Below are 23906 nucleotides of genomic sequence, written 5' to 3'. Positions count from 1 at the left end.
GTAGTGGCTGTGGTAGTTTGATGGTAGAGGCCTGGTGATTCATTGACTATAAACCTTGAGATGCACGGGTAAATCTAGCTCTATTTTCTTCTTTTTTTGGTAAAGGAAGAAACATAATTTTTCACCATACAAAAGAAATAGACAGAACACAGAAAACAGAAACTATGTACAAATTGAGGGCCAGGATGGGCAGAAGATTTTCCAGAAAAATGTGATGGCACGTGACATAAACAGAAATTATGTACAAATTGAGGGCCAGGATGGGCAGAAGATTTTCCAGAAAAATGTGATGGCACGTGCATTAAAGTGTCACGTATGAACTATCACGGTGGAGAATTCCGACAAATAGGGCAAGTAGCATTCATTTGAAGCCATACATCCACGCAATCTGCATGGAAGCAATGTTGGCATTTGAGGATGGTCTTCAATGTCTCCTTGGGCCGGTACGCGGACAAGCATATCGGGCACATGCTGTCGTCGGGCTTTGGTAAGCGGCGGCTTTCGCCGAGGACTATTTTTAGGTAAGCCCTCAAGCCTTGGCTTATCGAGGCCTCTGACGATGTTGGGCTGCGGAGCCACTGTGGAATTAAACTCAGGGAGAGTTCTGCGCCCCCTTGTGAAAAACTTGACCTTGACAAAGACGCAACACAAAACCCCCCAAAACGCACAAGTTTCCTGGCACTCCAACTCCAACAATAATAGCATAGCGTACGCTCCTTGGGATTCCTGATCGAATTAGCCATTCAGATTTAGATTAGATTAAATTGTTGCAGACGGATGAGAGAAAGTGAAATATAGTTGGGTTCGAGGAGTATTCAACCCAACATGTTTGGTGCTGTGTTTCGTCTGCAAACCTTGATTAGATTCATTCTTCTGCAAACACAGCACCAAACATGTTGGGTTCAAGGAGCATTCAAGCTTGGTTGTATAGAATATGTTTTAGTCAATTAACCTAACTCACATCATATGTATATAGCTGTAAATTTTGTTGATGGGTCATAACTCATAAGATACAAAACTTGTATAGTAGCATCACCCACAAGAGATACTGGGGAAGCTTTCCATAGAAGTATGAGACACTACGTTTTATTCCCTCTCAACCTTATATTAATTTTACTGATGTGAGAGATGTTCTAATCAAACAATTGTTAACAATTTTCTCAAAAGATAATGCACTCGACAAACATTTGTAATCAAACTAAATATGTCGAGTTTTGATTACAGAAGATATTACGTACTAATATGATCTACACTATAAAAAAAAGTTTGAACTCGAAACACAGTTGTAAGCTGAAAAAAAAAAAAATCTAATCACAATCCACCACTTGCATATAATGTCGAGTTTATACAGCCATTTCCCAACTCTTTGCGTGTATGGAGGTGTTGACGAAATAGGGTTTAGACTTTAATTGGTGGCTGGCCTTTTAGGGAATAAGGTCAACTAAACCGAAAGCTATGATGTTATGAACTTACGATTGCAGTGTGGAAAGCGTTGAACGCACTTCCAACAGAGGAAGACTCTAACGTTTACAATTCCAACTTTACACTTATCTCCAAAAAATTGCCAACCAATCACAACCTTAGTAAAATCAGATTGTTGACCTCGCCCATTAAAATCCAAAGATTGTTGACCAATGCAGATAAGTTTCACACATATATGCTTTCTTTCAACTCTTTCATGATGATTACAATTTGTAACTTCAACAATATGACGGAGTCATATATGAATACAACATAATCAATTCTTAACTATTAATGAAATTAGCTATCCTTTCGTCTTTCGAATGTATATGCATGTCTGCGACTTTTGAGCATTCACATATCATTAACGTTTAAAAATCACGCACACAAGTAAAGATGACTGCTCGTACCAAAAACTTTTATGTAAACACCTCATAATTTGTACTAAACAAGTACTTTGAACATGAAATTTAATTATATAGGGGATACGGCGGTGGTAAGTGTTAAGAGTCGAACTCTAACAGTATATGGAAGAAACAAATGTTTTACTGGTAAAGCTGTATGACGGAGCATGAGCATGGTGTTTGAAAACTTGAAAATAGTAGAAAACAAATGCAACTAATTAATCAGGAGTTAGGAGCAGTAATAATGTTTATTATTAATCAATTACCTCGTTGAGCAAGTCTTGAGCAAACAACTTGATGACTAGAATTACTCTTCAACCCACACCGGCCACCACTTGTGGAGCAACTGCCGCACCCTGGCCTGTCCCATGCAAGCCCGAGATGGCTAGTCAGGTCCGACGACATAAACTCCTCGTACAACGGGAATTCAACCGGAACAACAAACGTACGGATTCGATTGCATGTCGATGTAGACGCCAAGTGATTAATCACCCTTGGAGAAGTGGTAGCAAAAACAGTGTAGAGCCACTCATGCAAGCAATAGGGTTTAATGTGTATTTCAAATAATCCAACGAGCAATTAAAGAACGTGAAATTTTCATTTGTCAGGCCATAAAATGGAGAGCCCAAGAGATTGAGGGAAAAAATTCGTTGTGCGAGGCATTTGTTTGGATCGTTAATCCATATTTCTTGTTCGGCATAGTCTATACGCGGGAGAGCAAACTGTCCAGAATAAGGAAGGGTGAGAATTGTTTAGTTGGTGTTGTCACAGGACAGTTCAAAACCGGGATAGGAGAATGACTCTGGCCCCTTTTTTTTGTATCCCAAACGGGAATTCAATGACCGGCATGGATGGAGCCAATGAAGGTTCACTGGGGGCAAATGCCCCTAGTCAAGTAATTCGTTTGTTAAGTTGCAAACTACAATTATATAACATACACGGATTATCATTGAAGAAAATGTATGTATCTAATATCTAACATATATTCATTCTACTTATACTCCATATCAAATATTATATGAGCAATAGTGCTCTTGTTCTGTCATTCAAACTGAAAAAAATCCTCTCTCGCCTATCATGTGCTTATATTTTTCTCATCACTTTGCCACTTTCCACTACTATATTGAAGTTGTGATACATCATCATTTGAAACCATCCTTAATATCATATTGCGTATAACCATACTATAATAAGGTTTTCTTAGTTATTTTCGGTTACCCCCACTAGAAGAAATTTCTGGTTTCGTCCCTGATGACCGGCTTGCCGACACCGCAAATATACGCCTCCATGCAATTTGTAAGCTGCTTGCAAGGTATGAGGATGACATGAAGAAGAGGAGGATGGAGAAGAAGGGCAAGATTACTCTGGGAATATTCATTTTTTTGTGGGACAGCAATTGATGCTTGAAAATTGGAAATTGGAATATGGGTAGCAGGGCATACTTCCAATATATATTGTATTAGATCATAGTTGACTTTATAGAATAAAGGCCAAGTCTTCATTCGCTCTTCAATTTTTTTTATTTTAATTTAATTTTAAACTCTGTAGACTACAGATTTGATCGAATATGAAGGAGATGATCTTCTGTTTTTTCTGAGTAATTTTCGGCGTACTTAGAACTCCATCATATAGTATTGTTATTATATATGTGCGTAAAAGTGCTATATATACATATATCAATTGTCGTTCATTCATATTATCCTATAATGTTGCTATTCTACAATGAAATGCCTGTTTTTCTTCCCTACTTTCTCAAGTTATCTTTTGAGATGGGAAGACAATAATTGTGGCCGTGGTTGTTTGATGATTGAGGCCTGGTGATTCACTGACTGTAAAACCTTGAGATACACCGGTAAATCTAGCACTTTTTTCTTTTCTTTTCTTTTCTTTTTTTTTTGGTAAAGGAAGAAACATAATCTTTCATCATACAAATAAATAGAGAGAAAAAAGAAAACAGAAATTATGCACAAATTGCGGGGAGAATGGGTAGAAGATTTTCCAGAAAAATGTGATGGCACATGCATTAAAACTTCACGTATGAACTATATCACGGTGGAGAATTTCGACAAATAGGGCAAGTAGCATTCATTTGAAGCCATTCATCAATGCAATCTGCATGGAAGCAATGTTGACATTTGGGGATGGTCTTCAATGTCTCCTTGGGCTGGTACTCGGACAAGCATATTGGGCACGTGCTGTTGTCGGGCTTTGGTAAGCGCCGGCTTTCCCCGAGGACTATTTTCGGGTAGGCCTCGAGCCTTGGTTTATCGAGGCCCCTGGCGATGGTGGGCTGCGAAGCCGCTGCGGAATTAAATTCAGGCAGAGTTCTGCGCCCCCTTGTGAAAGACTTGACCTTGCCAAAGGCGCAACACAAAACCCCCAAAACGCACATGAGTCCTGGCACTCCAACTCCAACAGTAATAGCATAGCGTGCGCTCCTTGGGATTCCTGATCGAATTAGCAATACAGATTTCGATTAGATTAAGATGTTGTAAACGATTGAGAGAAAGTGAAATAGAGATTAGACACATGCATGCAAACACAGGCCCAATCATGTTGGGTTCTAGGAGTATTCAAGCTCGGGTGTACATAAGTTGTTTTAGTCAACTAACCTAACTCGCATCATCTATACAGTCGTAAATTTTGTTGATTAACATAACTCATAAGATAAAAAACTTGTATAGGTAGCATCAAGCGCATGGGGTACCGGGGAAGTTTTCCACAGTAGTACGAGACTATGTTTTTGACCTCTCTCACCCTTATATTGACCTTATTGATGTGAGAGTTGTTCTAATCACAACTATTTACAAATTTCTTAGAATATAATGCACTAGATAAAACTTCCTAAAGAAAGTAGTTTAAACCCGAAACGCAAGTTGAAGAGTGAGTCTAACCACAATCCACCACTTGCATATAATGTCGAGTTTACACTGCCAAATCCAACTCTTTGCGCGTATGGAGGTGTTGACGAAATAGGGTTTAGTGGCCGGCTCTAATGGGCAAAAGGTCAACTTAACCGAAAGCTATGATGGTATGAACTTATGATTGCAGTCTGGAAAGCGTAGAACGCACTTCCAACCGAGGAAGAGTCTAGCGCTTACAATTCCAACTTCCCACTTATCTCCAAAAAATTGCCAATCAATCACAACCTTAGTAAAATCAAATTGTAGACCACGCCCATTAAAATCCAAAGACAAATGAGTCATGACATAAAAGTCAATGCAGATGAGTTAGGCACATATATACTAACATTTTTTCAACTATTTTATGATTACAATTTATAATTATAATCATTCGATGAAGTCACATATGAATGCAGCAAAATTAATTCTTAAACTATATATTAATGAATTGAGCTATGATATCGTCACTAGACGATAAATGCACGCCCACAACTTTTGAGCATTCAAAAAAATTTTACGATTAGAAGCACAATTTTTTAACGTCTAGATATCATCAACGATTAAAAGTCACTTATGCGAGCAGAGATAACTGCTCCTACCAAAATCCTTAGCGCTAACACCTCATAATTTGTACTATATAAACAAGTTTTTTGAGCATAAAACTGACTTGAAAAGAATCGAACTCTGACAGTATATGGAAGGAACAAATGTTTTACCGGCCGGTAAAGCTGTATGATGGAGCATGAGCATGTTGTTTGAAAACTTAAAAATAAGAAAACAACTACAGCTAATTAATCAGGAGCTAGGAGCAGTAATAAGGAGATTAATCAATTACCTCGTTGAGGAAGTCTTGAGCAAACAACTTGATGACTGGAATTACTCTTAAACCCACACCGGCCACCACGTGCGGCGCAACTGCCACACCCTGGCCTGTCCCATGCGAGCCGGAGATTGCCAGTCGGGTCCGACGACATCAACTCCTCATACAACGGGAATTCAACCGGAACAACAAACGTACCGATTGGATCGCATGTTGATGTGGACGCCAAGTAATTAATCACCACCGGAGAAGTGGTAGCAAATACAGTGTACGTAGAGCCACTCATGCAAGCAATAGGGTTTAATGTGTATTTCAAATAATTCAACGAGCAATTAAAGTAAGTGAAACTTTCATTTGTCACACCGTAAAATGGAGAGCCCGACAGATTGAGGGACAAAATTCGTTGTGCGAGGCATTTGTTTGGATCGTTAATCCATATTTCTTGTTCGGCATAGTCTATATCGTGGAGAGTGAACTGTCCGGAATAAGGAAGGGTGAGGATTGTTTGGCTGGTGTTGTCACAGGACAGTTCAAAACCGGGATAGGAGCATGACTCTGGCCCCTTTTTTTGTATACCAAACGGGAATTCGATGACCGGCTCGCCGACGCCGCAAATATCCGCCTCCTTGCAATTTTCTAAGCTGCTTGCAAAGTATGAGGATGACAAGAAGAAGAAGAGGATGAAGAAGGACAAGATTGCTCTGGGAATATTCATTTTTTTGTGGGGCAAAACTTGATGCTTGAAAATTGGAAATTGGAGATTGGAATATGGATAGCAGGGCAGGCACAGATGCTATACACTTCCAAAATATATATTGCATTATATCATATTTGACTTTGTAGAATAAAGGCCAAGTCTTCATTCACCATTCAGTTTTTTAATTTTAATTAATTTTTAAACTCTGTAGATTAGATTTAAAGGAAAACTAATAAAGAAAACTTAAAAACTTTGAGTTTTATTGATAAGGACAAAATAAAGGGTAAAGTAAATAGTATCAGGTTTGACTTTTTAGTGTAAAAATATAATTTTTTGTTAAAATAAACAGTAGGCGTTTCGTTAAAACTCCTATTAAATAGATATGAAGGCGATGACGACATGGAACTCTTCTATTTGTCAGAGTAATTTTCGGTGTACTTTAAACTCCATCACATATATAGTGTTGTTATTATATATGTAGTAAAATGATATATATATATATATATATATATATATATATATATATATATATATATATATATCAATTGTCGTTCATTTATATGATAACATGTAAAATAATACATAATAACATAAAAATTTGAAGTACATAAAATATTTTCTTATTTTTGGACGGTTATGATGGTGACCAAATTGAGTGCCCACGCAGGATCAGGATTCGATGGGAAAAGTAGAGAAATTTGGGGCTTCCTCACTGCATCACTCTTTTGCCAGTAAACACCGACCTGTTCAAAAGGTTTAGAGGTGGTCTATTGACTCGAATCATGTGGAAAACACTGTATGGTTTTTTTAATTGAAACCAAAATATAATAAAGCTGTGATATTATTGTCTTTTACCACAAATACTGCGTACGTAGGTTTAAGCCAATAATGGCTGCTTGATTAGGATACTAATTTGACATTTGAACTTGACATACTCTACTAATTAAATTAAACAAGAATTAAAGCTTGCATTATTGATTTTTTTTATAATATATTAAAAAGTCCGGTATAGAATGGCAGCTATTCTTCTGATATATGAAATTTGGAATTGACTTGCTCCACTTAATACTGCCATATCCGTAACTGTTGTTAATACAAAACTAACGGCCTTTCAACTATAATTTCTCTATGGCTGGTTTGTAAGAGCTACATATTTTAATACCCTTAATATAACCTTTACTATTTTCTCTTATCAATACTCATATATAAATGATTAATCGTAATATTTATCAGATAAATAAATCTGATTAGATATACAAATATCATGTCATCAAGTTTGTATATTCTCGAATGAGTACAACATAGATGACTTGACAAGTCCTATAAAACCATCACACCAATATTACTCATGTGACATGCCCAAGAATCTCCCGTTACCTAAATGGTCTTAAAGATCGATGCAAATAATTACAATGTTATGAGTTTCATATCAAATCATCTTGGATCAATCTATAGTTGAGATGTGTTGTATTTTGCGTCATGTCGAGGCATGCACAGCTTGAAATGGTCAAGCTATATATTCAAAGGATTAGACCGATCAATATATAGAGCTACAGCCAGTTGAATTATATCAAATAAAATTATAGATTGATGAAATCCAACGGTTGGTGGTTACATGTCACAGACATAGTACACCATCATGACCAATGGCAAAATGGGGATGACGACGTTCGCGTGTGAGATTAGGTTGCTACCTGGGACGGGACGGGACGGAACGGAGTGAGACGAGGCGTTCAGTCCCACGTTTGGTGCGTCTAAAACGGGTGGAACGCGCTGTTTCACGGGACGAATTTTGGGTGAATTTTCGTTCTGCCTCACCCCTTGGAACAACTTGTTCCACATCCGTGGAACACAAAATTATAACCTCTCTGTCTTCTTTTTCTTCCTCGTTGTTTCCATCCAAGGACATCTTTGCTCCTTCTCCGTTTCGTCCCATTCTGTTCCATCCCGTCCCGTCCCATTTTGTTCCGTTATGTCTTGTTCCGTCTGCATACCAAACGATACTTAGGGCACGGCTCACTGTGGCACTCCTGTTAGCAGTAGGACTTGTTCAAAGGAATATATGGCTGAAAAGTAAATACAAAACAAGTAGTTTAAAAATATATATTATCTTTTAGATTAACGATTGTTTAATCAAAAGCGAATGATTGCTCCTGAATTATAAATCATGTGGCATTTGGTTATGCAAAAATTATATGGCACTTGCTTTTAGATTAATAATATTATGGGTTCGCATTTGATTCAGCTAGCCTACCATTGCTTATAGACTTGGAAAGAACCAAAGCAAAGACCGAACAATATGTCTGAAAACCTGAAACATGCAGCATAATATATAAAGTCAAGAGCATACACATAGGAAAAAGGACCAGGGGACCCGTGCTAGACAAAATCATAGTTTCAGGTATAAGATACTATCATTACTTTCTGAATAATTAGACATTAAACCAATAATCGCAGTGAACCAATTGTTGCAAATTCTAAGGTGGGTAGAACCAACTTTCTCTTACCTATAATTTAAATTAGGTGGTGCTACTCATACATATTTTTTTACCTCATACACCCCTCTCAATTATGACCGTCGAACATTGAATGAATAAAAGAATATCAAATGACATAAATTAACAAGAGGTATGTGAAAAAAAAAAAAAAAATTTGATGTATGGATAGCATCACCATTTAAATTTGTTACCCGTTTTCAACTTCTTATGTTAAGAGTTCAGTTGACCCCAAAGGAAAGAACACTCTTTTTTAGGACGATGAGGGGTTTTTCTACAGTAGATTAATGTGGTGAATGCGAATTTGGAAATATCATGGGGCTCCATTGAGTTGTGTAGCACCACTTCAAGAATATAACACCATTTGATTTAAAATCTGTAAATTAATTATTTGGAGGTAGTCGTACCTAATATACTAAGAGGAGGCTATCCAGAACCCTAAATGATGAGTACTAACAATTGAAAGTACTATCATTGTTACTCATTGAGGACTTGCTTGGAAATTTTTTAAAATGACTGAAAACGTTTTTAAAGAAATATTTTTGAATTCCAAAAATATTTGAAATGTGTGTAAACCTTTTCGTAGCGTGGCATGTCAATGGCTTGTCACGTCTGACGGTGATCTCCTAGAGGGTCGCGCTGCTGATAGACTTTGATCCTAAAGGTTCGAGTCATAGCATACGTGTGGGGACTTGAAGGGTGGTAAACTATTCCTAAACTGCGCCAACTCAGGGAGAAATATGGTAGAGGCACCCGACGGTTGGGGCTAGTTTGAGGCTCCTGTTAGTAAAGATGTTGCCAATACAAAACATAAAGGTGCGAGCCTCCACGGAGCAGCTGTCGATGTAGATCTTAATGGCAGTAATAGAGATCCACACAAGGACCTCGAGACGATATTACAAACATCGCATTCAACATGTATCCCACTTTTCTAGACGTGCCATCATATACAACGTATTACGTGCAGCGGGTGTATACAAGATTTTTGGCCATCTAAAGGCTGAAACGTTTCGGCTTCAAGTTTCTTCATTCTTGGTTTCATCTGGTGTCGTTTCGAGTTAATTTAGCTCATCAAAACAAACAAGGCCAAATTGAATAAATGATATGTAATCATAAGGTATTAGGAAAATAGTCCATGTGCTAAAAAAGTTCGGATTTAAACCCCTGTGAGGTATTCCGTTAGCAAATTTTGTTTAAAAGTGATTTTTTCGTTAACTATCTGTTAATACATAGGTAAAATTGTACTTTGACTTGTGTACCTTCTACTTCTCTCCCCTTCTTCTTCACAGCCCACCAAAGTAAAACACGAATCAGATAAACTTTCCTATCATCTTCCAGATCCAAGGAAAACCTTAAAATTGTTCATCTTACACATTGAACCTCAATTTAATTGGAAAACAAAAGTTACCCAAATTATTAATCAAAGTCACACGCACACATATGTTCTGTAGAAACGAGCTAATAATTTGATTAAGTTTACTAAATCAGAAACAAAGAGAGAACAAAATCAATCCCATAAACTTTATCCCCCCCCCTAAATTGTTTGATTGATCACTCTCTACTTTCTTGGACTTTCTAGGCAACCAAACAGGAAGATAGAAAATTTCACATCTAATATATCACACCTCTGTGAAAATGGAGATTTCCTCCGTTACATACACGAATTCGAGAACAAAACACCCCAAAAGGCCGTAATTGTTCGAATAACAAAAAGCCAAGCTGAGACGGCTTTGATTTCCTCGGAAGTCGCCCAAAATCGCATCAGAATCAGGGGTTAAAAAAAACCCCAATTGTGGAAAACTCACGTAAGCGCACCCACGGAGACACAGTGGCCACCATGGTTTCGATGGTAGTTATGTGGAAAACTGAAAATTGTCTCTCCTTTTTCTCTTGCGTGAAGTGAGTTTGGAGGTTGCGTAAGAAAGATACAGGAAGAAGAAGGTGCACATGTCAAAGTACAATTTTATCCATGTGATCATTTATCCAAATTAGCCAAACAAACAAATAACCAGAGATTTCGATCAACAATGTTTATTGGGTACCCATGTTTTTATTTCACTCATCGAATTCCAGATTACAATCAATCAAATCACTGCAACACAAAATTCAAATTAAACAACGAGAAAATTCTCCAAAAAAAAAACTAAAAAAACTCCATAGTATTATGATCATAATACGATCAAATCTGGAGAAAAAGAAAACTCAAAAATCAGAGCAGCGACCGTTTCGCTCCCAATCGCCGAAACGGGTGGGCTCCGGTCCTCTGGGCCCACCGATCTCGCCGGTCTTTTTATTCACAAACCCATCGTCGTTATCATCATCATCATCTTCTTCTTCTTCTTCAGCTTGATTTTCGAGTTTTTCTACGATGGGTTCACCTTGCTCCTTGCTGGGTTTTTCGTGCTGGGTTTGCGATTGCGACGCCGACGAGCACAGGACCCGACTCACCGAGTTGACGCCGGCGCGAGTTAGAGGTTCGGCCCCGCAGATTGTCGGGATGGTCTTTGATGAGAATAGACGGCCCAGATTGATCGCCATCTTTGTTGATTTCTGTCCTTTCTTTCTCTGCGAAAGAGGGACGAAATATAATTAGGAGGCGGAGGGAAAACAATCGTGGTAGACATACGGCGTCGTGTCGTGAAGTCGCAGAGCCACGTGTTAAAAATTTCAAGTATTCAAACTATTTATATTAAAAAAGCTAAGAAAAAGTTCATAAAATCTTTAATTTTAATGAAAATGAACAAATGAATGTGTAATAAATAATATTAGATAAATATAAAAATGTAATTTTTCATTAAAAATAAACAATGCTAAAAATATTTCGTTAAAATATTTTTTATATTATGATTTGATGTATTTGATCATATTTCTGACAGTTGAAAATTGTCTGGCTGTACCAACCTTACTTGGTTTAAATGCGAGAGATCATTCCATCCACTTGCCGGACCACATCATGCGTAAGTGACAAGTGAGTTAGGGACAACTTTTGTGTTCGATAGTCAAATCAGGTCATTTCATGTTCCGCTTGACATCATGTAGTTACAACTTTAATACAAATATAATGGAAGACAAGTTTTTAAGGAGAGAGGATCCTCGCAGGATTCTCTTTGTGAGGATCTCGAAAAAATTTCAATCATATTCGTTAATTGTATATTATGTAGTCAGTTTTTATCAGGTACTGTTTATATTCAATTTTAAATAAAAAAATTTACAATAATTTCTGACCATATGATATATAATGAACGAATGTGATTGAAGGATATCCAGGATCCTCACAAAGAAAGGATCCTCACAAAGAAAATCCGACCAGAATCCTCTGGGTTTTTAAGTGGGTTAAATAGTCCATTTGATTCACCTAGAAGACACGAAAACTTGTCTTCCATTCTCTTTGGGCAAAAGTGAGACTAGTGTCGCACTTATTTGTGTCTAACAAATGACGTTGTTCGACAGACATACGTAAGAATTTATCCCTCAATGGGATTGTTATAGGAAGGTGGTGTAAAAGCCTAAAAGACAATTAAATCGTTAATTCAGCTTTTACTTCGGCTTTAATTTCAAATTCTGCTCTTAAACATAATAATTTTCCTTATAATAATATTTTTAAATAATTGGTAAAGAACCAAAACTGTACATTTATTCCTTTAATAATTAACCACGCAAAAACACCAGGGTAAAAAATATAAACAAATTATAATTTATTCTAAGACCCTTATACCCAGCTCCCGCTGCAAACTAGTTTGATTTTATAGCCACCAGCTTCTGCTTCTGCTGCTCCTTCCGGCAGCAGCTCCATCACACCGGTGAATCCATGACACGAATCGATTTCGAAAAATCCTTCCGAAACCGAAACGTGCTAATCTCTGCGCTTTTTGCTGCTGCCGTTTTGGTTCTTTGATAATAATCTTCGATGATCGTCGAGCCATCTATGTCATCACTGTGTTTGCTGGTGCCTGTTGGGTTAAGGTCTCGGTGCCTCTTGCCAACATTTTGATGGCTCCCATTGCTGATGGTGTGGTCTTCTTCTTCCTTCGAGAGGTACTTGTCAACCTGTGCAGCGACTTGCCTTCCCTCTGAGATTGCCCACACCACAAGGGACTGACCGCGCCGGCAATCCCCAGCGGCAAATACCCCATCCACATTGGTTGAGAACCGACCATAGTCCGCCTTGTAGTTTGAGCGTTGGTCACGTTCCAAACCCAACTTCTCTGCTACCGTCTGGTGGAACATAACACACAGAAAAACCTAGTGAGCAAAACATGTATTCGAATTTCCAAGAAAACCTGAACGTCAGTGGATAGGAATTCAAAGTACTAACCGCCTCTGGTCCAAGGAACCCCATTGCGAGAAGGACGAGGTCAGCCTCGAGGATCTCCTCAGATCCCTCGATTTCGTTGAATTGGAACCGCCCGGTTTCATCCTTCTCCCATTTGACACGGACCACCTCGAGTCCTTTCAAGGCCCCATTCTCATCTCCCACAAATCTCTTGGTCAGCACTTCATAAGTTCTTGGATCTTTGCCGAACTTAGCTGCAACTTCTTGGTGCCCATAATCCACACGGAATACACGAGGCCACTGGAAATCCAAAGTAAAGAAAGTAAATACAAAAGACGTAAGAATACACTTACAATGTCACAAAACCTGGTTAATTGGCGATCCAAGCAAGAGCGATGTAAGAACAGACAGGCAAGATATTACAGTAATCCAACCTGTGGCCAAGGGTTTCCTGGAGCCCTTTTTCGTGGTGGCTCAGGAAGAAGCTCCAAATTTATGATGTTAGTGCAGCCATGGCGAACGGATGTTCCAATGCAATCAGTGCCAGTGTCACCTCCACCAATTACCACAACTTTCTTGCCCTTGGCAGAGATGTAGTTACCATCCTCAAGATTGCTATCTAGTAAGCTTTTGGTGTTTGCATGAAGAAATTCCATAGCAAAAAGTACTCCTGACAGCTCTCGCCCTGGTACGGGAAGGTCCCTGCAAAAACATAACAAGACAAGACAATAAACTTAACTACTGTTTACCATATTCAGATACTTCCGTAGATGCACGAAGACTATATATCTACAGGATTTATCAAGTGTAAGTTACCTTGGTTTTGTTGCTCCTACTGCTAAAACAATGGCATTGTTCTCCTCTCGAAGGAGATCAAGCGAGTACAAAGGATCGTTTCCAATATTAGCATTAACCACAAAGTTGACACCTTCCTCAGCCATAAGGTTAACCCGCCGTTGAACTATCTCCTTTTTATCAGTCTTCATATTAGGCACTCCATACATCATAAGCCCTCCAATTCTATCAGCACGCTCATACACAGTCACTGTGTGGCCTATTCTGTTTAGCTGATCAGCAGCAGCTAGACCAGCTGGCCCGCTTCCTATAATGGCAACCCTTTTCCTGCAATTATAAGAAAATATCAAACTAATGATTCGTGCACAGAAAATTTGCGAAATAATATTCCGACAAAAGAGCATCAATCTTAGGCTGAGAAGAAAACCATACCCAGTTCTCTTTACGGGAGGTCGTGGCACCATCCAACCTTCCTCGAAAGCCTTGTCTATGATGGCACATTCTATGCTTTTGATAGATACAGGATTCTCAATAATACCCAGAACACAAGAACCTTCACATGGTGCTGGACAAACACGACCAGTAAACTCAGGGAAGTTATTTGTCTCGAGAAGTCTCTCTAATGCTTCATGCCACCTATTCTGGTACACCAACTCATTGAACTCTGGTATTTTGTTACCAAGAGGGCATCCAGAGTTCTCCTGCAAATTTAGTTTAGAGAACGTATTCAGTAATCAGTTGAGGTAGTCTGTCCATAACTAGATAATTCTTGAATCTCGATAACAGGTAAAAGAGCCAACAAAAGAGTACAAGTTCTCACCTGATGGCAGAAAGGAGTCCCGCAGTCCATGCAACGGGCTGACTGAGTCTTCACAAGTGGTCCAGGTTTAGTTTCCTCCATAACTTCCTTCCAGTCATTCATCCGAACATTGGGATCCCTATATTGAACGCCCTCGCGCTCATAATAAATAAAACCACGATGTTTAACAGCATCAGTGACCTGAGAAGGCCTTTTCAATGCTTCAGCATCTTCTACCTTCTGCAAAATTCAACTCTCATATAAGAACCTTTTAGATTAAAGAATCCATAGAGATTACCAGGACGCAAATTCAAAATAATCATATTTCTGTATAAAAACTTTAAACGAATTACGCTTGTAATGATATGAACACTTTCAGACAAAATGAAACCAATGTGAATACTATGAAGATCAGAGAATGTATGTTCCACATATAACTGACATTATACTCGTGAAAACAAATCAGAAGGGAAATTCCCACAAACAAAAATTCTTTTGTTCGTCTAACAAAAAGGAGAGAGGGAGAGAGTCAAAGAGAAGGCGTACTCATGCTTATATATAAGGGTAACTAATTCAATTACCTGATTGGATTTCCCATTTAAAGATGCAGCCGCCAACTTCTTAAGTTCTTGAAAAGCATCTTTCTCTTCAAGCTCTGGCTCATCTTCCTCCTTGTGCTCTATAACCTGTTTGGTTTCCTCTTTCATATCTGCAAGAACTCGCTTGTACTCTCTTGGGATAACCTTGATAAACTTAGGCAGAAGATTTTCAAAATCAGCCAGTACTTGAACGGCCAGCAGGCTGTTTGTGTGACGTTGATGTTGTTGTATCATCATTTGAAGAGTCAGAATATCTTCTTCTTCAAGTGTATCAAGATCTACAAGCTCAGGATTACATCGAGACCGAAATTGTCCATCCACGTCATAAACATAGGCAATACCACCACTCATACCAGCGGCAAAGTTCCTGCCAGTTTTCCCGAGCACAACAACAGTGCCACCTGTCATGTATTCACAGCCATGATCACCAACACCCTCGACAACTGCCTTAGCCCCCGAATTGCGAACACAAAATCTCTCTGCTGCCATTCCATTGAAGTATGCCTCACCACTAGTGGCACCATATAAAGCTACATTACCGATGACAATATTTTCTTTTGGGTCAAACCTGCTTCCCTTGGGAGGATAAACTACAATCTTTCCACCAGACAAACCTTTACCAACATAATCATTACTGTCACCCTCAAGCTCAAGCATGATTCCAGAGCACAAAAATGCTCCAAGACTCTGTCCTCCACTTCCACTAAATTTGATATGAATGGTGTCAGCAGGAAGCCCAGCCCTGTTGTAACGTTTTGTCACCTCGTGGCTAAGCATTGTACCAACGGCACGGTTCACATTGCAAATTGGTGTCTCAAAATATACAGGAAGAGCTTTTTCCAAAGCAGCTTTAGACATAGAAATTAGCTTGTGATCAAGAGCCATATCCAAGCCATGGTCTTGTTTCTCAACACAATATTGTGCAGCTCCAGGCCGAAGGTCTGCGGCAGGTCGAAGTAACAAAGATAGATCAATATTGTCAAGCTTCTCATTGTTTTTAGTCACTTCTCTATCAACTTCAAGCATATCTGAACGACCAACCATCTCATTTATAGTACGGAAACCAAGCTGCGCCATTATCTCTCTGAGTTCCTCAGCAATCATAAAGAAAAAATTAATAACATGTTCAGGTTCTCCAGCAAACTTCTCACGAAGTACTGGATCTTGAGTTGCGATACCAACAGGACATGTGTTCTTGTGGCACTTCCTCATCATAATGCAGCCAAGGGTTATGAGAGGTGCAGTGCTGAAGCCAAACTCTTCCGCACCAAGAAGTGTAGCTATGGCAACATCTCTTCCAGTTTTTAGTTGGCCATCAGTCTGGAGAGTTGTGCGGCCACGAAGATCATTAGAAACCAAGGTTTGATGAGTCTCAGCCAAACCAAGTTCCCATGGAAGCCCTGCATTCTTAATTCCTGTCCATCTAGAGGCCCCCGTGCCTCCATCGTGTCCAGAGATCAAAACATGATCAGCATGCCCCTTCACAACTCCACTAGCAACTACTCCCACACCTGCTTCCGATACCAACTTGACACTAATTCGAGCTGCTGGGTTAGCATTCTGCATATCAATAGAACAGAATCAACATCTAAATTAACCATGCATTGCTCCAGAAGCAGTAGATGCAAAATCATGCATCCATTTAAAGGGAGTTAAAGAGGACAGCAGGGGCATAGAGCAGTTTATAGGATCCATTAAAAAAACAGAACATACCTTAAGATCATGAATTAATTGGGCAAGGTCTTCAATCGAGTAGATATCATGATGGGGAGGTGGACTGATAAGACCCACACCAGCAGTAGAATTCCTGGTGACCGCAATGTCTCCAATAACCTTGTGTCCGGGAAGCTCACCTCCTTCACCAGGCTTGGCACCCTGTGCAAGACAAATAAGTTCAGTTTATGTTTAACTCCAAGAAACATTTAATGTAGGAACATCGGGGAAAATAGAAGAAAAATCCGAGGTCCAGTGTATAGATACCTGAGCCATTTTTATCTGGAGTTCATCAGCATTCGTCAGATAGTAACTTGAAACTCCAAATCTCCCACTGGCAACCTGCTTAATTGCACTCCTCTTGGGATTCCTTGAACCATCTGGAAGAGGCTCCATACGAGATGGCTGCTCACCTCCCTCACCTTTTGGAAGGAAAAAACAATCATTAGCAATATAAAAAAAGCGATAGTTGATGTATTAGAAAAAATCCCAAGTAAGGATTTGAGAAACAAACCTGTATTTGACTTTCCTCCAATTCTGTTCATAGCAATGGCCAGTGTACTATGCGCCTCCAATGATATTGATCCATAACTCATAGCACCAGTACAGAACCGTTTAACAATCTCGCTAGCAGGTTCCACTTCCTCCAAGTGAATCTGCTGCTCTGTGTTTTTAAATCTCAAAAGACCCCGGAGATTGCAGGCTTTATTTAATTCATGAATAAGCTTGGAGTATTCTTTATATGCAGCAACACTGTTAGTTCTGGCAGCCTCTTGAAGTTTTGCTATAGCAACAGGATCGTTTAGGTGTACCTCACCACCTTTTCTCCAATGGTAATCCCCAGGATTTGGTAGCGCTACAGCTTCTGCACTTCCTGGAGGATAGCTTCGAGAGGGAAATGCCAATTCGTGCATATGAAGTTCGTCGTGAGCTAGCATCTCAAATGTTGCACCCTCAACTCTACTAGGGGTTCCTGCAAAACACCTCTCAATTACTTCAGATGAAAGACCCAAAGCTTCAAAAATCTGTGCACCCTTGTAAGAGGCCAAAGTAGAAATCCCCATCTTGGCAAGAACCTTCATCATTCCGTATGTGCTTGCTTTGAAGTACTTTTTAACCAATTCATCTTTGGAGTATATTGCACCATTAGCTATTGGTGGAATCTTTCCGTCCACCTGCAGCCTCCAAATGGCCTCTATAGCCAAGTAAGGGCAGATAGCATCTGCACCAAAACCAACCAGTGTACAGAAATGGTGAACTTCACGTGGCTCAGCAGATTCAATTATCAACCCCACTTGTGTACGTTCAAGGTTTTTAACTAGATGTTGATGAACAGCGCCAACAGCCAAGAGGGAGCTTACTGCAACGCGCTTTGGGGAGAAGGCTACACATTGAAACAGAAACAAGTGAGTAAAACATAGTTTTCAATTAAGTACATAATATTTCAAACTCAATGGTAAAATAACTAAACAGGCCATACCTCTGTCCGAAAGAACAAGAGTGGTATATCCCTTCTTTATTGCTTCATGTGCTTCAGAACAAATCCTATCCAAGGTTTCCTCCAATCCTTCCCTACCACGTCCCTTGGAATAAGTTATATCAAGAACTTTACAGCGCCAACCTCTATAGTTCATTTTCTTGATTGCTTCCATTTCATCAATGGTTAAAAGAGGACCTTTGAGTGAGAGACGATGACATTGTTCTTCGGTGGTTTCTGTCAAATCACCCTCTGGACCAATCATGCATTCCATAGAAGTGACCACCTTCTCTCGAATGGGGTCAATTGGAGGGTTTGTTACTTGAGCAAACATTTGCTTGAAATACTCAAAGGTAAGCTTTTCTCTCTTAGACATAACAGCCAATGGGGTATCATTTCCCATCGACCCAAGAGCCTCTACGCCATCTTTTGCCATGGGAAGCAACAACATTTCCAAGGATTCAACTGTATAACTGTACGGTGTATATATTTCAGTTACATGAAAGTCAAAAAGGCTATAACATAGGTAAGCCAAGGAAGAACCACATACCCAAAAGCTTTCAGCGGTGCCAATAAACCGTGGATTCCCATGTTTTCCATGGTTTCATCATTAGTGGATGCCTAGAAGACAAATGATATATAAAAGTTGGAATCAACCAAATAAAAAAATCTAAGAAAAAAACAACAAAGGCAACTTGCATATATAGTTAAGTCAACTTACAGGAATAACTCCAGCTATGGACGGAGGTACCCTGTCAGATTCATGAACAGAATCTACAATGTCCTTGAGCTCAATCTTTTGCCTTTGAAGCCACTCCCCATACGGCCTTGCCAAAGAATATTGCTGCTTCAATGCTTCATCATCCACCACAACGTGGTTCTCAAAGTCCACCAAAAGCATCATTCCAGGGTTAAGTCTTCCTTTCCTGCTGACATCTTCCGGTGCAATGTCTACTACGCCAACTTCACTGGCCATAATAACCCGTCTGCTGTGAGTGACGTAAAATCGACCAGGTCTGAGTCCATTACGATCCAGTGTAGCTCCCAAATAGCGGCCATCAGTAACTGAAACGATTATTTGTTAGCACGAAAGTACACAAAAATAGTAACCGATGTAAATGTATTACCGAGTCCAAAACTATTTAGAGCATATATTACATGATATGAGAGCTGGCCCATCCCATGGCTCCATGAGAGATGAGAAATACTCATACAGGGCTTTCCTATCCGGGTCCATGTTTTTGTCATTTTGCCATGCTTCAGGAATCATCATCATGATAGCTTCGGGTAGGCTTCTTCCAGCTTGAACCAGAAGTTCAAGGACAGCATCAAAAGCTCCTGCATAATGGAACAGCGCTTGTACAATCAGACACTAAAAAAAAGGGACAAATAACCTATTACGCTCTTGTAATTTTCCATTTAGTGAGAAAGCATATACTGATTTATCCTTGTATTTAAAATAATACAGAGGTGCATGCGCATGCTAACTCAAATTTTATAAACTCACCTGAATCTGAAGAACTGGCGTCCACAATGGGTAACAGTTTTTTTAAATCATTTTCTGATAGACCAAGTTCCTTACACTTCAGCAGTCCCTCGCGTGCCTTCATCCTGAGTACATTTTACAAGAACATCAGGCAATTACAACATCCAATATTGACAAGGGCACCAGGCACACAAGTCATCAAATGAATGAGCAGAAAAGTATTATACAAAATCCACTTTCAACTAAAAAAACATACCAGTTAACATTTCCTCTGAGGGTGTTGATTTCACCATTGTGGCCAATGACACGCATAGGCTGAGCACGATCCCAGCTGGGAAAGGTATTTGTTGAGAATCGAGAGTGTACCTGCACAAATAATCAAAAGAACAAACATTATCATGTACAATTCCATATTCTTTATTCATAACATGGAAACCCGAAGCTAAAAACCACACACACAAAATTGTCTTCAGGCAGCTCCAGTAAAAACCATACTGCAGCAAGTACAGTTTAAAATCCTAAGCTATACTTCGACCAAATACTATTTCCGTTCACCACTCATTTGGAATTTTCATCCTCAACAACTGATCATAGAGAGCACTGCACCAAGTTTCTGCAAACATGATTTACTTGATAATGAGGTTTCTTACCAACTCACCCAATGCATCCAATCCAGCATCCAATTTCAATCAGTAATCAAGGGAGTGGAAGAACTTAAGAAAGCATTCAAACCTCAATGCCTCAGAAGTCATTCCTCAACCTTGTACCTCTTCAGTTACTGGTTGTTCCCACGCTGTTTGTGGAGCATGGAGTTAGTGGAGAAACAAAACAAGTGAATGGATAAAATATTTACCAGGGCCATGTAGCTCGTAAACCTTTCATTGCCAAGATCTGCATAATAATAACCCTTCAGCTGAACGGGCTTCAGCTGACCTTTGTAAACAACAGTCCTACATAAAATCAAGAAACAGAATGAATTAAATGATCGCATAAATTATAAAACTTTGTGAAAAAGAAAACATGCTAGATATCTAAAGAACAAACCTTGAGGACAGCGAACATATATAAAAGTCCTTAGCACCACCATGTTCAAGGTTTAATGCAGCTCGGATAGCAACCATTGACAGCCTTCTTAGTATGTACATCTGAAAGGAAGGAAGTGCAAAACAGAATCATACTATTAGGTAAATACAAAATTAAACTACTCGTTTTTTTTGTCTATAAAACAACTCCGCATACACCTCAAATGGTTGATTTACAACATGGGAAAAAATACCTGTCGTTCGAAATCAACTTTTGACTTTGGGATCGCAGTAAGGAACACTTGCTCAATAACAGGTTCAGTCTGCAAAGCAGAATTCCCCAAGTCTGAGTTATCTGTTGGAACAGATCGCCACCCCAGAACAGTGTGTCCAAGGGACTCTGCAACCTGAAAACATATGAACAATATTCACATAAATGCCATCGGACAAGAAATTAACACTATTACACTAAAACGGTCGACCTAAACAACACATGGACATGCAAGAACAAAATGACACAAACAAATTAAGCATTCTGCAGGACAAGTGCATACCGTGCAATAAGAAATTATATGAAATTATTCCCTTTTCATTTGTACATTTGGCTAAGCAACTATAACAAATGTATTGAGTTCAACAAAAGTGGTAAAGCTCAAATTGACGTGCGTCAATGGAATCAGAAGATTACCTTTGCAAATACTCTTTTGCTTTCTTCTCTTCGGCTCTCAGATGTGGGCAAGAAGAACATTCCAACAGCGTACTCCCCTGCCGGTGGAATATCAAACCCGGCATCTTTGGTTACCTGAAAAACAGCAACCCAATAATTATCAGTGCTAGGTATGCAGAACTTGGTAACAGTTACCCAATAATTATCAGTGCTAGGTATGCAGAACTTGGTAACAGTTAAGGTTTTTATTTTATTTTTTTCTGATTAGCTTAAAAAATTACCTTTTTCACAGAAAATTACCAAGCACATCAAATATATGAAAACAAAAACAAATTAAAATTAAAATCTGAACAGAACCAGAAATTTCAAAAAGAACAAAGCTTGGCTGCTTAAAAAAATGCAAGAGCTCCCACTCTCACTCAATAACAACTTGACAAGTGTCCAAGTTGTTTGTTCAAGTTTTAATTTTCCAAATTTTTCGAACACTAGTCAAGTTATTATTGGGTGAGAGCAAAAGCTCCTATTTTTTTTTAAGCAGCCAAGTTTTATTCCGAAAAATGACATGATTTATAAACACGTTACTTTATAAAACGATATTCTATTCTAGACTATGAGAAAATTTATATACAGTTACGAGCACATGACCAACTGACTAACCAACATCGGATATTTAATATCATTAGAACCCGCCAAAATTAATGCAAAAAGTAAATAATAAATAAATAAATATTCCAAAAAGTTACAGATAATCCCCACCTCCTTGTAGAAGTCGTGCGGAACACCGACGAGAATCCCAGCTCCATCACCGGTATTCGTTTCACACCCACACGCTCCTCTGTGCGTCATCCGCACCAGCATTTCAATTGCATCCGTAATCTAAAAAAAAAGCCCAAAAATAAATAAATAAAACGACATCAAAACGCGCGTTTAGCAATTTTCAATTTCTTACGAGAATAAACAAACGCGACGGCGTACCGTTTTGCGGCTGCCTTCGCCGGACAATTCGGCGACGAAGCCGACACCACACGAGTCCTTATCGAACGACGGGTCGTATAGCCCGAGGGGCTTCTCTGGAACGGCGGAGAGCATGTTGCGCACGACGACTCGGAGCTTCGGCGAGCGACCGGGACCGTCGGAGCGCCACAAATGGAGCCTCTCGGATCCGGACGCCCTCAATCTGGTCCCGAAGAACTTCTTGGCCAGAGCCTTGCATGATTTCCGGGAAGGAGAGCAGGACGGCAGGAGCGACGGTTTGGTTCGGAGCTGAACGACGGAACCGCCAGTGCTCGCCAACATTATTCAGAAATAGAATCGGATTGGATTCCGATTATTTGAGCGAGTATGTAACAATGATTATACAGAAATATATATATATATATATATATATATATATAATGACTTAGTCAAATATGTGCTTAGAATCTGAGTCGTTTCAGGAATCTTAATCCCGTATTCGAGAGTTTGATTAGGAGACTAACACAGGATTTAGATCCAGAGTAAAAGAGAGACTGAGGTTTTCCTCTAAGATCTGAAGACGACACCGTTTCGAGACTGGGGAGGAGAAAGACTGGAAGAGGGAAGGGGGAGAAAAGGTCAACAAATTCGCCGGTGTTTTCTATGCCCTGCTACGTCCTGGTGTCGATTTTCCCAGAAAGTAAGCGAGAAAGTGATTTTCCCGGAAAATAGTGAGAGAAAACTGAGAGAGGGAGGGGGAGGGAGAGGGAGGGAGGCAGCGCAAACAGGGAAACGGGCGGCCCTTTCAGCTTTTGGGTTTCTACGAGGAGAGGCAGGGCGGTGGTTTTATAGAGAAATCAGACACAGGTTTTCTAGAGAGAGAAAGAGTGAAAGGCGCAGAGTGATGTAGAGAGAGAAAAATACCGGGAGCGTGGGGACCACAGGAAGGGGAAGGATGGGCCCGGGGTTTAAACTCCCCGACCTCAAACGCTTACTGTTTTATTTGAAAGATTTTTCAATCTGACTGGTACATGGAGTGGTACATCACGTGTTATTATGTAAATAGTGGAATATGTGTGCTAAAAAGTTAATAATTTAAAAAATAAAATTTTCTCACCACTCCTATTAAAACAAGTGATGTACCACTTGTGTTTCCATCACAACTAAAATTTTCTCTTTTTATATAAGTGGATAATTTTTTTATTATGATTGGAACACGGTAGTAAACTACGTGTTTTTAGATAAGTAATGAGAAATTTTATTTTTTAAGTTATTAAATTTTTAACTCATAATAATAACACATGATGTGTATTCCGATCACACTGAGAAATCTTTCATTTA

The 23906-nt window shown here is 39.3% G+C and overlaps 3 protein-coding genes and 1 pseudogene across 5 annotated transcripts; all 4 read right to left on the bottom strand.

Annotated features, from left to right (window-relative positions):
* Positions 1–210: 210 nt before the first annotated feature.
* Positions 211–2714, bottom strand: LOC126630316 (putative RING-H2 finger protein ATL21B; annotated as a pseudogene).
* Positions 2715–3644: 930 nt separating this feature from the next.
* On the bottom strand, positions 3645–6360 carry LOC126629766 (putative RING-H2 finger protein ATL21B). Its single transcript, XM_050299883.1, has 2 exons — positions 5604–6360; positions 3645–4313 (listed from the first exon to the last, which is right to left on the bottom strand). Exons 1-2 carry the CDS (start codon positions 6301–6303, stop codon positions 3913–3915), a joined length of 1101 nt encoding a protein of 366 aa, XP_050155840.1. The 5' UTR covers positions 6304–6360; the 3' UTR covers positions 3645–3912.
* A 4435-nt stretch (positions 6361–10795) lies between these two features.
* On the bottom strand, positions 10796–11370 carry LOC126629454 (uncharacterized). Its single transcript, XM_050299491.1, has one exon. It carries the CDS (start codon positions 11316–11318, stop codon positions 10983–10985), a length of 336 nt encoding a protein of 111 aa, XP_050155448.1. The 5' UTR covers positions 11319–11370; the 3' UTR covers positions 10796–10982.
* Positions 11371–12360: 990 nt separating this feature from the next.
* On the bottom strand, positions 12361–23405 carry LOC126629149 (glutamate synthase [NADH], amyloplastic-like). 3 transcript variants are annotated; one of them, XM_050299061.1, is made up of 22 exons: positions 22587–23405; positions 22368–22487; positions 21633–21746; positions 21199–21351; positions 20967–21067; positions 20776–20872; positions 20179–20288; positions 19944–20047; positions 19595–19774; positions 19158–19501; positions 18987–19057; positions 18440–18909; positions 17474–18343; positions 17227–17381; positions 16960–17121; positions 15229–16806; positions 14669–14887; positions 14281–14549; positions 13870–14175; positions 13488–13755; positions 13096–13353; positions 12361–12995 (listed from the first exon to the last, which is right to left on the bottom strand). In XM_050299061.1, exons 1-22 carry the CDS (start codon positions 22905–22907, stop codon positions 12573–12575), a joined length of 6693 nt encoding a protein of 2230 aa, XP_050155018.1. In that variant the 5' UTR covers positions 22908–23405; the 3' UTR covers positions 12361–12572. The 3 variants fall into 3 exon arrangements, with proteins under 3 accessions (XP_050155018.1, XP_050155020.1, XP_050155019.1); XM_050299063.1 differs by lacking the exons at positions 20776–20872; positions 20967–21067; positions 21199–21351; ... (1 more) ...; positions 22368–22487; positions 22587–23405 and adding an exon at positions 20573–20689; XM_050299062.1 differs by lacking the exons at positions 20776–20872; positions 20967–21067; positions 21199–21351; ... (1 more) ...; positions 22368–22487; positions 22587–23405 and adding an exon at positions 20581–20616.
* Between the last annotated feature and the right edge of the window lie 501 nt (positions 23406–23906).

The sequence above is a fragment of the Malus sylvestris genome, chromosome 7, assembly GCF_916048215.2.
Source record: "Malus sylvestris chromosome 7, drMalSylv7.2, whole genome shotgun sequence".
NCBI classification, from domain to species: domain Eukaryota; kingdom Viridiplantae; phylum Streptophyta; class Magnoliopsida; order Rosales; family Rosaceae; genus Malus; species Malus sylvestris.
This window is presented reverse-complemented; position numbering and strand designations above follow the sequence as displayed.

Coding starts and splice junctions, on each gene's coding strand:
- LOC126629766 (XM_050299883.1), bottom strand. CDS start 6,303: ATGAATATTCCCAGAGCAATCTTGTCCTTCTTCATCCTCTTCTTCTTC. Junction 4,314..5,603: donor CTCAAGACTTCCTCAACGAG/GTAATTGATTAA, acceptor TAATTCGATCAG/GAATCCCAAGGAGCGCACGC.
- LOC126629149 (XM_050299061.1), bottom strand. CDS start 22,907: ATGTTGGCGAGCACTGGCGGTTCCGTCGTTCAGCTCCGAACCAAACCG. Junction 22,488..22,586: donor GCGAAGGCAGCCGCAAAACG/GTACGCCGTCGC, acceptor CTTTTTTTTTAG/ATTACGGATGCAATTGAAAT. Junction 12,996..13,095: donor GGTTCCTTGGACCAGAGGCG/GTTAGTACTTTG, acceptor ATGTTCCACCAG/ACGGTAGCAGAGAAGTTGGG.
- LOC126629454 (XM_050299491.1), bottom strand. CDS start 11,318: ATGGCGATCAATCTGGGCCGTCTATTCTCATCAAAGACCATCCCGACA.